The sequence below is a fragment of the Trachurus japonicus genome, chromosome 4 (genome assembly GCF_045865225.1).
Source record: "Trachurus japonicus isolate A0001 chromosome 4, Traja_1.0".
In the NCBI taxonomy this organism is placed as follows: Eukaryota; Metazoa; Chordata; class Actinopteri; order Carangiformes; family Carangidae; genus Trachurus; species Trachurus japonicus.
The window spans coordinates 28,730,211-28,744,489 of NC_140910.1; the positions used below are offsets into that span (position 1 = coordinate 28,730,211).

The 14,279-nt window shown below is 43.2% G+C and overlaps 2 protein-coding genes across 2 annotated transcripts in view; one reads left to right on the forward strand and one right to left on the reverse strand.

Annotated features, from left to right (window-relative positions):
* Nucleotides 1–1,884: 1,884 nt before the first annotated feature.
* LOC146989134 (MARVEL domain-containing protein 3) lies at nt 1,885–5,739 on the reverse strand. The gene is made up of 4 exons (XM_085775107.1): nt 5,715–5,739; nt 5,220–5,343; nt 4,104–4,246; nt 1,885–2,615 (listed from the first exon to the last, which is right to left on the reverse strand). Exons 2-4 carry the CDS (start codon nt 5,339–5,341, stop codon nt 1,960–1,962), a joined length of 921 nt encoding a protein of 306 aa, XP_085631233.1. The 5' UTR covers nt 5,342–5,343; nt 5,715–5,739; the 3' UTR covers nt 1,885–1,959.
* Nucleotides 5,740–6,892: 1,153 nt separating this feature from the next.
* Nucleotides 6,893–14,279, forward strand: part of zc3h3 (zinc finger CCCH-type containing 3) — a 71,145-nt gene continuing 63,758 nt past the window's right edge. Inside the window, exons 1-3 of the mRNA XM_085775110.1 lie at nt 6,893–6,965; nt 8,384–9,749; nt 10,535–10,707. Coding sequence (XP_085631236.1) covers nt 6,920–6,965; nt 8,384–9,749; nt 10,535–10,707 — 1,585 coding nt within the window. The 5' untranslated portion in view covers nt 6,893–6,919. The remainder of the gene's footprint in view (nt 6,966–8,383; nt 9,750–10,534; nt 10,708–14,279) is intronic.

Below are 14,279 nucleotides of genomic sequence, written 5' to 3' on the forward strand. Positions count from 1 at the left end.
ATGAGATCAAACCGTGACACTGTCGGGAGCGTTAGATCACCACTGCAGCAGCTGCAAGAAGTGATGCTCAGTGAGATCAAACATAAACAACCTGATTATAAAAGCAAAAATCTGTGTGAGTGAGTGGATTATTTCTCTGACAAAAAAAATGACAGTGGTTATATGTTTTCATCTCATTAAGCTTTAAAATGAACAGTTCTCCTGAGCTGTAGTGACAGAAGTGAGGACGGAAGGAAACTTACTAAAATATCTATAGGCAGCTCTGACCCTCAGTCATTGAAGTGTCAGTGGTGTAAACTTTTAACTGTAGGAAGTCTTGGTTTGATCGAAGAACAGCGGACAGACACGTGGGTTACGTAACTTTCTGACATTCCTGCCGATCCACAGAGAGGAAGGAGCGGCGGCTGCTGCTGCTGCTGTGACCACAGCTGGAGCTGGTTATCTGTGGCGAAGCCTGAGACCGTGGACACGAGCTGCAGCTGCTCCCACGGCTATTTTTTTTTACTGTGAGTAGAGCTGCGACTGTCGCTGCTCTGGGTTGGACTGTCAATGCACAGCACACACACACATACAGTCTCTGCATATTGTCAGTGTTTTAAATCATTACAAATAATATGTCATAGCAGCAGACTGTCACAACACAGTTAGTATTTACTATTATTTTACCTTCACTTAGTTAACTTATTAAGTGTTATGAAACAAACAAACAGGGGCTTTTAATATCCTATATAATCCATACATACTGTGTTGAACCTTTTTCTATGGATCAGAGGGAATTCAAAATGTTCTGCAAGGGAATGGATATTTAAAAACATTGAGAGATTAAAAAAAAGAAAAAAAAATCACAGTGATTTCTCAGAGACTCTGTGGAGAGCAACGGCTAAAAATATCTCATCATAAGCACAGCTCTTTTGTCCACAATGAGCACCTGTAGTGATACAGGAAGTATTTCCAGTGAGCAGGTGGTCAGTAGTTTGTGCAGAAAAAACAGATTTGAGCTTAAAGGGATAGTTCAACATTTTGGCAAATTGGCCCATTGCCATAATCGCTATAGTCATAGCAGTAGGTTCGTTACCTTCAATTGTCGGTGCAAGCTGTTTTTAGAATGGCAGAGCAGAGCCGCGAGCTGCTCAGAGCTACGCTACGGAGGCTCATGGGATTTCTTGGTATCCCTCATCAAACTCATCCAATACACAATCCAACAACTCCAAAATGCTCTGGTGGACAAGTTGTGACCTGCACATTCACCACGCTATGAGATAATAACAGAACGTTACGAGACAGAGTTGTTTTAGAGGGAAATACAGAGACTGCTGCTGAAAAACTGCACCCGACGAGAACACACATCAGCGGTTTTGCATGAATTTACCTCTAAAACAACTCTGTCTCGTAACGTTCTGTTATTATCTCATAGCGTGGTGAATGTGCAGGTCACAACTTGTCCACCAGAGTGTTTTGGAGTTGTTGGATCGTGTATTTGATGAGTTTGATGAGGGAAACCAAGAAATCCCATTAGCCTCCGTAGCGTAGCTCTGAGCAGCTCGCAGCTCTGCTCCACCGTTCTAAAAATAGCTTGCACCGACAATTTAAGGTAACGAACCTACTGCCTTTCTGTGTGGAGTTTGCATGTTCTCCCCGTGTCTGCGTGGGTTTCCTCCGGGTGCTCCGGTTTCCCCCACCACTAAAAACATGTCGGCTAGGTTAATCCTCCAGTCAGTGCCCCTGACCAAAGGCACTGGCTCATAATCTGGAGTTGGTCCCCGGGCGCTGCACCGCGGCTGCCCACTGCTCCTCAGGGATGGGTTAAATGCAGAGAAAGAATTTCACTGTACTAGCTGTATATGTGACTAATAAAGTACCTTTACCTTACCTTTATGACTATAGGGATTATGGTAACGGGCCAATTTGCCAAAATGTTGAACTATCACTTTAATAATTCGGGCTCCAGTTCCGTCCTGGTCACACGTTGGTGGTCTCGGCCTTCAGCGGCGCTCTCTGTGGTTGGCCCCGGGGCTGCCTGTCCGCCTCTCTGCGTTTGAGCTCCTGCAGGTAGCTCCGCACCCGGCGGACGGTCTGCACGGTGAGCACGGTGCCGGCCGTGTACAGGATGGCCGTGATGAGGCCGAACAGCGCCACGGCCGCGTCGCCGCCGCTCACCTCGCAGTTCAACCAGGTGTAGCCGTTGCGCGCGTAGAGTCTCTCCCGCCGTATGCAAATATCCGTGGAGTTGACCTTCGTGATGAAGTACAGGTAGAGGCCCACGGCCACCACGTACCCCACCGCGCCCACCGCCTGGAACACCAGCGCCCCCACCAGGAGCTTCCTCGACATCAGGTGGGGCGGTTTGGTCCCGGCGACCACGAACAGCAGCGACACCACGCCGAAGGTCAGGCAGAAGGCCACGCCGCCGTAGACGCCCGGCGCCCTCAGCTGGCTGTAGTGCATGTCCAGGTCTCGGGCCTCCTGCAGCTCGGTGCCCTGCAGGTTGAACTGGGAGTTGATGTTGAAGCCGCCCAGCCCGGCTCTGGAGGACAGACCCGACGACACCATGTGGGCCGCCACCACGCAGATCAGGGTCAGGGCGTTGGTCAGGACGGAACAGATCAGCACGATGCCTGGGAACAGAGAGATGACACATTTTAAATCACTATTAATAGTAGAATAATGTGTCTACATGATCAAAAACTAAGACTGTTGTGACACTTAAACTACTTATCAGGATGTAAACTGACATTTCTGGATGTCAAGTCAAGTCAACTACAGGTGCATCTCAATAAATATCATGAAAAAGTTATGTCAGTAATTTGATTCAAAAAGTGAAACTACTAATCAAGTCTTTATTTATTTGATTTCTTTTCATTGTAATGATTATGCCTTAAATTTAATGAAGACCTTAAATTCGGTATCTCAAAAAAAAAAAGACCAATTAAAAATAAATAAATATGGAAATGTTGGCCTTCTGAAAACTATGTCCATTAATAGGCACTCAATACTTGGTTGGGGCTATTTGACTTGAACTACTGGAAATTTACTTTTTCCATTATATTCTAATTTATTGAGATGATGCACCTGTAAACTTTATTGTCCCCTGAGGGAAATTTGTCTTGGGCCACACCCACACGTATTGCTGCAGAACTGTAACACGCATTCAACAGTGACAAGACAATGGTAAAAAATTAAAAGATCAAAGGTAAAAAACTACATGAAAACAACCTGTCAAGTAAAGGTGAGGTTGTCCTAGCAGCAGCAGTAGCACAATGGTGTATTGCATTTAAAAATAACCAAATACTATACAACAAATACTGAAGATGTTATAAATGAGACAGGATGCTACAATGATTTGGACATTTGATGAAAAAAATTGTGAGGACAAATTTCCCTTCTCTGAAGTTTTAAATACCAACTGATTAATCATGAAAATAATGAGCAGGTTAAACCCAAAGTGAAAACAAACCATTATTTACAGTCTTACATTTCACTGGGAACAGTGTTTTTTATTAAAAAGTCCAACCCTCCAAGCGTCTCCCATCTGGACAACCTTACAAGATTTCATTTCTCTGATTGTTTACCTGGTACTGGATCACTTGGAAAATGGTGAGCCAATCAGAAGAGAGGCTCCAAGCCTCCTCTCTTCTGATTGGCTCACCAACCTGTTGTTAGTATAGCTCCAGAGATTGCTTTTGATAAGTAAAACCACTAATGTGTCTTCTCACTGATCTGAAACAAAGATTCAAACAATAAATCCTCACGTCTGACAACCTGAATCTCAAACATTATTTGCTTAATGTCTTAAATACATAACTCTTTTCTCTGAGGCAATATCCTTCCCTTCACTAGAGGATTAGCTCTTTTTTCAAAAAGAAATCTGACACTCATCAAGAGGTGTCAGGCTGTCGGCCTTCACACTCATTGACAGGTCACATGACTCTACTCAGGTCTAAACTCTGAAGAAAGACATGAAGCAGCACAAAACCGGTCCGTCCAGTTCTGAGAGGAGGAACTGCACTGAAACCAGAGTCAGTCCTCTGACGTCACAACTCCAAGCTCTCGGCTGAGCTTTCACTTTACTCGGCCCAGATATTCCCACTGTGATGCTGACTTACCTCTCCTAGAGCAGACGTTGGTGCACTTGGAGTCATGATGCTGCACTCTCGGGACGTCCCGCTCCCGTTCTCGTTCCCTTTCCCGCACACGTTTGGGAGGGGGGTCTGCCTCTCTGGGGTAGTACGGGGGTCGAGAGGACGACCTTTGAGACATAAAAATATCAACAGGAGCCGTTGAAAAACATTTCTAGATTTTATTCTACCATCATTTGACTGACTTTTGTTGTATTTGTTGCAATATTTTTTATTGAACAATCTAAGCAGTTGGCAGAACTCCTTTCTAGAAAATAATGATTTGCTTTATGCATTTTGTAAACTCACAATAAGTGTTTTGCATAAACATTTTTGACCTGTGTGCAGTAGCATAAGTGTGGCTGTCAAAAAGATGTAGGCCTAGTGGCGCATCTTACAATAATTGTCTCTGGGATATAATAATGTATAATAGCCTACTTCCTCCTTTAAAAACAAGAATTTACAAAGTGCTTGGATATAAAAGAAGAAATATACACGAACAATAACAGAAGAACCCAACAATAGTGACATAAAACCCATGAAAGCCCAAGAAAGCAACATAAATTGATACCAGGAGGACCACAGTAAGATTAATTAGGCTAAATGGGACTGATAAATGATAAAAGGAGATATGAATGAGTGAGATAAAATATTTCTTTAATCATTGAAGAAGAAAAATACATTTAAAAAGATAATAATACATTGCTTATTCATGTTTGTTGTGTCTGAATATTTATGTAGGTCTCAATTGTTTTGTCTTCTGTCTTTATATGTTCTGTGTTTCATCTCGGCTATATTGTAAATGTTGCTCCTCAAGATATCTCCGAGTTTAAATAAAGGTTATGAATTAATTAATTAATTGATAACCATTTACACAATATATAAGACAGTAAAGAGTAAAATAAAAAAGGAAATGAAACATTAAAGACTGATGGCAGCAAAACAAGAAAGTAAGGATCAATAAAACAGGGAATAAAAGATGATAGAAAGTCAGCAAAACGATGATGAAGATGAAGTAAACAGTAGGATAAACACACTAAAGAAAGGCAAAACAACATCAAACTGTATCTGAGATAATAGACTGTAGCCTACACTGCTGCTCACCTGTCTGGTGAAGACCGTCTGTCATCACGGGAGTCCCGGTCCCGGTCCCGGTAGTGGTCGTGGTCTCCGTTTCTTTCCCGCCGGTCCCGGTGTCCCCGGTTTGAACGGGGCGGATGGCTCATTACTGCGGGACCGAGAGCGACACTCACGTTAGGAAGGACACACAAACACACAAACAACCTTTGAACTGCACCGAAACTCTCCGTTACCGAGCAGGAAACCCGCCGCCACTCATGTTTTTCAGTAACATCAACGTGTAAGTTTTATTTATAGCGACCGTTGACGTAAATTACGTCAAGACGGCCCCCAAAAACGGAAAGTTCACGCGCTTTGCTGTAAAAACGAAGTTTCATTAAACTTTACGGTTGAGAAGCAGCAATAACAACAACAGCAACAGCGTCCCTTTATGGCATAATCGATACATTTATTGGTTTAATCGGATAAAAAAAACCCAGAATGATCAATTTAACCGTAAACTATGAAAATCAAACTTACTGTGAAGTGAAGTGGATGAACGCGCTCTACAGTCGAACTAGATCTCCATTATTTAATCCTAAAATCAACCCTCCTGTGTTGCTCAGGTAGAAACCGACGGCCCCGCCCTACAGTACCTGCTGAAGGAAGGAAGGGGAGGCGGAAAAGGAACTACAGGTAAGTCCAGGTATGTGGTGGGAAGGTGCTGTGTGTGGTTGCAGCTGCTGCAGAGCTTTGGACTAAAGGTTTTCTTTTGTTTTTTTGTTTTGTCTGGATGAAGTTCAAGTGATTACCAGCTCGTCTGAATCAGCCGCTTTGTGTTGTCTGTCCCAACCGAGGAGCCAAAGAAGCCTCTGTTTATACTCTGTTTTAGGGGGTGTTGGCCTTTTAACATGAGCAGCAGCAGCAGCAGCAGCAGTAGTGGTGGTGGCCCAGAGAGGAATGCTGTTGCTATTTATCAGCACACACAGATTTACATGGGGTTCCCTGAAGGGCTCTGTTGTGTTCCCAGCGATTTATTACCGTCTGCTCTGCTTGGAATTAACTAGTCCCGACCCACTCATGCCATGCCAAGTTGTACAGTATGTAGGCAGCTTACACTGTTTGTGGCTCAGGAATTCATAATTTCTAAGTCATTCAGGCATGCAACAAACCATCAGCTCCTGCCATCACTCGATCGATTGATTATTTAGTCGAAAATAAATAAATGAAATAAATAAATAAAATAAACAAATCAAATGGTTATTCTTTGAGGAAAAAATGTATTATAATATCGTACATTATCACTATCATTATTAATAATTATAGTACATAAGTATCACGGGAAAGACAATTCTTTGTTTTCTTTTTCTTTTTTTTATCTTTACTTGTTCCAATCTATGGTTCCAACCAAAGTAATTTGTAATTTCATGACTTTTCCCAAATAAACATACCAAAACACAATATTTTCTTATTCTATGGTCGGAAAAGGGCAGGAAGATATACATCATCTTACATTGCCTGCACCTCACTGAATACCTACTTGTACTGAAATAATCTGTCAGTCTATGACAATTAAAAAAGGAGAAGAATTATTATCGATAAACAAGTTTGTAATGAATTTCCACCCTGCGAGACAAGACTGAGGACGAAATCACATGATTGGACAGCAATCTTGAGAAGCGTCATCAGGAAGCGCCGAGTTTTGTCTCGTCGCTCGTTGATGACGCAGAAGCTCGACTGTAAACATGGAGGAGAAAGAGGCGTTGAAGAGGCAAATTGAACTTCTTCAGAGTGAGTCTGCTTTTTGTAAATGTCGACAGTTATGTGAACAGTGAGCGGGTTAAAGACAAGAAAACGCCGCTGGTGTTTCCGGTGGCTGCTACGGCCTGAGCTTTGTTAATATTTGAAAAAAAGAGAAAAAAACGACCCGGGTAGCCGTCAGTTTTTTTTCTCCCCGTGTCAGAGCACTCAAACGTTACTCATTTGTCTAAAAATAAACACCTGTCTGCTCTTTATAATACAGGTTATTAAACCAGTACTCGTATGTGTTGAGGAGCAGGGCGTTGGTTAATTATGCTAAGCTAAGCTAAGCTAAGCTACCAGTGACAGGCTCATAGTTGTATAACCAACCAGCTGCTGGTTCAGCATGTGAGAATAACAAATTACAGAGACATATATATATATATAGTGCATCGTGTTTTAATATATTTGCCCGAGGAGATGAGGCGTGACGTCTTTTAAATCACTTCTTAAAACCCACTTTTATTTTACAGACTTGCTTTTATGTGATGTCATGCTCTTTTTTAATCATCATCTTCTTATTGTTTTCCTTTCGTTTCATATCATAGGAAATCATTCCCGTAACGTTACTCTTACCCCCTGAGTTAAGTCACTGTCACTGCCCCTCCACTATTGCCTCATTTTATCTCACAGTTTTATTTTAAAGACACTCATAGTTTTACTTTTACGTCTTCTTCTATTTTAACTCTTTTATCCCATCTTTTCTCATCTTATCAGGGCTCCAGACTGCCCCTAAATGCGGGCAATTTGCCCCTTAAATTTAAAACAGTGCAAGTAAATTGTTCATCTACTTGTGCATGTGCAACCAGTACATTTGGTGTTTGTTTTTAACACTGGGGCGACTCAAAGAATCTACAATCTGTCATTACAGGTGGCAGGCCAATGTGTGTGGGGATCATAAATGAAAAGGAAATGTGAATATTTGCTTTTCAAGTCCATTTACAGTGTGTGACCTTAATTCTTTTGTGTTCCTAGTAAAAAATGTTAGTCTGGAGCCCTGCTTATCGTATCTCATCTCATCTCCGTTTATCATATACCCACCCCCTTTTTATTTATTTGATCTAATTAACTGCATCCTTCATTTTGATTTGAGTCCCTCTGCTCTCAAATAGGGTTTTTCTTGTATTGCCTGTGTTGCTGTAATGCTTGGGCAGTCCATCTCCTATATGTGACTTGTCTTCTGTGGTCTTTATATGTTGCTTTTGTCAAGCACTTTGTAAACTTGTGTTTTTAAAGGTGCTATAAGTTATTATTATTATATCATATCTGCTTGAATTTGATGTTGTTATATCTCACACAAATCTCATGTGGTGATTACTATGATCAACCAACATATTAAAAATGATTTACATGTTCATGCTATTTATCAGTTTCCAAGTGATTGACACTCCCAATTTTTAAATTCACAGATCTCATCAACAAACACAAGAGAGTCCATGGAGATACACCGATTGAAAGAACTGAGCAAAGGCATCTCGAAGCTCCCGCAGTGGCCGGAGGACGAGGCCAAGGCCGAGGCCGCAGCACGTCTGCCATCCATCATCACAGCTCCAGAGGGAGGCCTTATGATCCTCAAACCTGTGGAAGTTGGAGGAAAACGTACTCTCTGAGCAACAAGAACCCCCAAACCTCCTCTGGACATCACCCGGCTTCGACCTCCTCCTCCTCTGTGGATCACTCAAGTTCCCATCCTGTCTCTCAGAGCATCTCACTGCCCGGCCACAGCAGAGGAGAGGCGAGCCATGCTGCCGGATCTGTGGCTTTATCATCAGGGATTGTTCAACAGAAGAAAGAGGGACATGTCGGCAGCAGCGTCAGTGGGTCAAGGGAAGATGCAACAAAGGAAACATCCACAGATGCTCTGAGCAAATCAGATAAAGGCGCAGCCGTGTCTCAGCATCAACATGGAAAAGGAAGCTCAAGCTCAGCAGCCACCAGCTCACAACATGAAACACAACACACACTGACTCCAGGAAAGACGACGGTCAGTAATGTTTCACAAGTGCCTTCTTCACCCAAGACCAATACCGCAACCCGTACTGTGACTGATGCAGCCACATTACCACTCTCTGCTCAGTTCAAGGTAGCGAAACCACCCTCCCTCGGCCCCGCCTCAGCCCAACACAGCACATCGTATTTGAAAAAATCCAAGTTCACTTGGATAAAGAGCCAGAATGTGGGAGAAGTCGGGTCCACACAAAGCAGCTCAACGTCTTTGCCCACAGAGAAACCTTCAGCTGTTTCCCCAGCGTCGGTCTCAAAGGCTGGAGTTTCCAGTGGAAGCTCCCCCTCACTCACAGTCAGTAAACGAACCCCTGCAAAGAAGTTACCCCGAAAGCTCAGCCCGGGGACGGCTGCCCCAAAGACCTCCAAGTACAAGTGGGTGTCCTCCTCCACTGGAGCCCCCGCGAAGGCGTCTCGTAAACCGCCGTCACCCAGAGCCCTGACTGTGGCTCAGAGAGAGGCCACCAAAAAACTGAAAGCATCCTTTTCTCCTTCTGCTAAGATAAGAAAAGCAACCAGCCCCTCACCCAGCAGCCGCTACCGCTGGAAGGCGGGGGGGCCGAGCACATCTGGAGCCGCCACAGCCGGGGCAGCAGTGACACGCCGTAGATCTGCTTTCCACTGGACCGCGGAGAAAAGCAACAAAGGGGCGAGAGGAGGAGGAGGAGTTGTTTCCCCGTCTCTACCTCAGCGCGGCTCCCTGCCACCCTGCTCCCCCGGGGGGTTCAAACTCCGCAGCAGGATGAAGATCATCAGGAAGTCTGCCAACAGGTGAATAACGGAAACATGATCCGGTTTATTTCTGCTTCTCCAAATATGTTTGTTTCATTCATTTTGTTTTTTAGTGTAACCATCTTTTCATTTCATTAATTATTTATTTGACAAGGACAGTGCACATTAATGAACAATTTGTGACGCGCACATCACGTCATGTAAATATGCTGGATTTAGCTCAGAGCTAATTTCCATCCATAGTCCTCACATTTAAAGACGGACAGACATACCATACAAAAAGATAACAGTAGGAAGCTACCTGCGTAAGTATGAAAAAAACATAGCATTAGCAGCAGTTACAACAATAAGAAAACAGATAGCAACCTGCATAAATATAAGAGAGGACAGAGTACTAGCAGCATTTATATCAGTAAAAAATAAGAAATAAGAAAACAGATAACAATGCCATGCAGCGCTAAATGGCATTGTTATCTGCATAAATATAAGAAAAAACAGAATATTAGCAGCAGATTCACAATAAAATTACAATACAGAATAAGATACGGTAAGAAATAAGGGCTACAGTAGTACAGTATTAAACTGCTAGTCAATATTTCATTCAGATTTGGTGAGACAGTAACTTTCTTTCTTTAAGCTGTTAGTGTTTTTTGAATGCATTCAAAGTAGGACTGTCTCCAATCGGGGTTGGGAGACTATTCCAACATGCCAGAAGGGGGCAGCAGATATATATTTATGTGTCCTTGTTCATGCACTGACGTTTATTTCTCTCGGCAACACTTTGATTAATAGTAACCTCCAGCGTCTCTGTGTTGTGTCCACAGTGGAGGAGGGTCAGAGAGGGGGGGCAGCCCGTCAGCGCTGAGGTCCTCCCCACGGGGCCGGATGCTCACCTCCACCAGGAGTCCCGCAGGAGTTAGGAGGACACCCTCCAGGGAGCTCGTGTCTTTTGGGAGACACAAGTTGAGGCGACTCTCTCCAACTTCATCAAGGACAAGTGAGTAACATGTTCACCACAGCACAAGACCGTTGTTGTTGTTTGGTTTTGTCCCATTCAGTTGCATTAGGAGCGTTTTTTTTTTCTGCACATGCACTCGCAATGCCGACTCATTTGTGGAGAATAACATCACGTGGTTCAGAGGGAGCACATCTCCTCTGGTTCATTATGGTCTATCTTCACTTTTTTGTGGTCTTAATATGAAATGCTAAAACTTTTTGGTTTATTTGCTTCATCTTTTTTTGATTTTCCTTCTCCCCTCCCCCATTTAGAAGCTTGTGAATATCAGCACCCACACAGTAAGATAGCATAGCAGCTAAAGTTTCCAGACAGGCTCTAATCTAAATCTCACCCACTGTCATTAGTAAGAACTTCAGTCCACAGCCTGATGGTGGAGCTGTGACAACTTGTTTCACAGTTTGGGTAACTAACAACACTCGGGAACCTGACATCCCCTTCATGCTCTGTTGCATCTACTCATGTTTCACCATAGTGGCCTCATACGATTCTTTTGAATTTCCTCGGCTGCATTTAGTACAAAAAGTTGTAGAATTTAACTTTAGTTTGATCTCTGGGGGTCACTCAAGTTCTTCCAAAGCTCAGTGAACCTGTTTCTCACATTCCCACTTTGTTCGTCTCTTCCTTAAAGACAAAAAGGAGACACAGACTTATTGATTAATAGCGTCGTACTGTAGTGCTAATACCTAAGAGCTCCATCCAGTAAACTGGCCTCTATTTTCCATTTTATCTCACGGATCAGATTACTGTGACCTTAAATTTCCTTGCTAGAAATATTTCTGTGCAGCTTCTCTTTTCTTGTATCTATTTGTCTTCCTGTGATCACAGAGGACCTCACACATTATGAAACACATCAAACTTCTAAAGGAGAAACTCTTGCGCTTTTCATTTTATCACTGCATCTTCTTGGAAATGTACACCTGATCCTCCATTTACTCAGTTTTTTTCTGTTCATACGGTGTTTTTTTTAGTTGATTCGTGTTGCTTTTTATTCTGACTCCACACCTCCTCTCTCCAGTGCTTGTGGCAGTTGTACACCAGCTGTGCTCAGGTGTGTCCTGACTGCTGTGGTCTCCAGTTTTCTGCAGTTAGAGGAAATCTGTATTTCTGTTGTGTATTAATGCAGCAGGTGAGCTGAGAGACGTCAGAAAAGCTGAGGTTCTGGAGTGAGCTGAAACGGATAATTGCGTTTCACTATGAGCAAAGGATTGATGAGCAGAATTTCTTAGTGACTTCATTCTTAATTTTTTTGTTTTGTTTTCAATGTCCTCTTGACTGTGTTTTCACCTGCACTCATTTCAAGTCTCAGTTGCGTCTCTTAGTTCCTCCCACATGAACCTTTGGCTTCTGCATTGAATTGAATTTTATTCATGCGTCTTACACCAGTTAAGGTGCCCAGCCTATAAGGGCTTACAAGACATAGATTTCACACTAGTAGCCAGCAGACATAATCAGCAGAGTCCAAACAAAACCAAACCATCTACTGTACATTTCAAATAGAATTCACACAAATAATTAATTCTTACTTAATTTCCAATCCATTTTTTAAATGAAAGTAGCTATACTTCTCTGAAAAAAACACTCCAACCTAATCTCATCAATCATCAGTCTGGAACAACTCAGGCTTCACACTCTGCATTTTCCTGCCTTCGTCATATAACGGACGATGAAACAAGAAATGAAGTTCATCCTCAATCACATGTGAACTGCATACAGTACAGAGTCTGTATGTATGCTGTTGCATGTCAAGTCAACAGAGTAAAACAACAGCACACTCACAGTAAACTCACTATTTTACATATTTTAACTTTGACAAAGTCTGCATGTCATTGGCCCGTCAGTCTGACAGCAGCTGTTCCAGCGGCCTCCAGTAGAGGGCAGCAGCTCACACGCGTGTCCTCCTTGTAGGGGCTTTGTGTTGCCGGCTGTCACTGGAGAGGCAAACACACGGGCTATAAGAGGAGGGGGGGGGTTAATTGATTGCCCAATTCAGCCGTGATGGCGAACAAGTGCCGATAGCGGGTAATTTGCAGAGGTGGAGGCAGGCAGCGACACCGCTATCAAGCCCTGGCACCGCTCTCCCTCCAGTAGATAAAAAGGAGCTAATGCATAATTATCCTTTTGCAAATTGGATTGTTTTAACGAACTGTAGAATATAGGCCTAACCTGATGGAAAGCAATCATTGTTTTTACAGCCCCACCTCCTCACTCTCCCCCCCCTCTCTCCCCCCTCCTCCACCTCCCTCCCTCCACTTGCCCCTCCAACCCCTCCGGTCATTGTGCGTGTACCCTACACGCCTCATGCCCATCTTGGTGTAATCTCCCATACTCAATGGAGTCAGAAGACATTAGAGAAGCCATCACTATTAACATTAGGCTTTATTCGTCCCCATGGTTTAGCGTCTATCAGTTTGCTTCTCTTTTTCTGGTTCTCTAACTTTTCTTGTGTCCTTTCTTGCACCTTCTGCAGCCTCTTCCTCCTCTTCATCATCTCCTCCCTGTCCTTTTCTGTTTTAATCTTGTCTGGGGAACCTGACCAGTCTATTCTACTGTAGGAACATACGCGTCTCTAATTAAAGATGTGGATACAGAATCGGAGACACGGGAGGAGAGGTGGAGCTGGGGTGAGTGCAGAGGAAGATGGAGTGAGGAAAGCTGCTCGCAGCCGTCTGTGCCTCTGATAAGAGCTGCTAATAAACAGCAAATTGAATTACTAATGATGGGAAGCACAGTCCCTATAGATGAGCCCGTTAAAAAGCAACCTTATGACCACTCACACACGCATGATAATACACTCGCAAACAATGTTTCTTAATTTCCCTCCTCAATGACCGGCTTTAGCCTCGGCTCTTCACGTTATGGGGCCGGGCGTTTTCCGAGGTGCTCGGTTTATCTGCGGTTTAATTTAAAGAGGGCATAAACCTAAGTAAGCAGTTAAAGCAGTAATGAATCAGGAGCTGTGTGTGTGTGTGTGTGTGTGTGTGTGTATGTATGTATATATCCATCTATATGTGTGTGTGTGTGTGCTTGCATGCACCGGAGACAGCCATGTAGCCCAGATAATCTAATAAAGCAGATAAATGTCAGGAGCGGACAGAACACAGGGAGGAAGAGTGCTGAGCCGAGCGGCTTCGGGCCCCATGTGACAGGCTCCTGGAGCCTTTTAGGTCTCTATCTCACTCCGCTTTCTTTTTCCTCCCTCACCATCTCCCATCCACTCTTCTTCTTTTTTTTTTTTCCTTTCCCTCTCCGGAGCTGTCTTCACCGCTCCGCTAATATTCCCTGTGACTTTATTTAAGCCCAGTGTTGTATATCACTGTGCAGACTGCAGAGGGTTTTTTTTCTGTAGCGTCTCACTTCAGACCCAACTCTGGTATAAAGTCATGAAAATGAATGAATCTGATTTTTCTTGCTTCATATTAATAAATAAGAAATCTTTGATTAGAACATGTTACTACATATTTAGTAATACATTATTATTTAATAATTAATTTAATAAATATCTTGGGCCTGATGTAATTATTTCCACTATTGGTTGATTCTCTGATAAAGGT

Coding starts and splice junctions, on each gene's coding strand:
- LOC146989134 (XM_085775107.1), bottom strand. CDS start 5,341: ATGAGCCATCCGCCCCGTTCAAACCGGGGACACCGGGACCGGCGGGAA. Junction 4,247..5,219: donor AGACGGTCTTCACCAGACAG/GTGAGCAGCAGT, acceptor TATGTCTCAAAG/GTCGTCCTCTCGACCCCCGT. Junction 2,616..4,103: donor CAACGTCTGCTCTAGGAGAG/GTAAGTCAGCAT, acceptor CTCTGTTCCCAG/GCATCGTGCTGATCTGTTCC.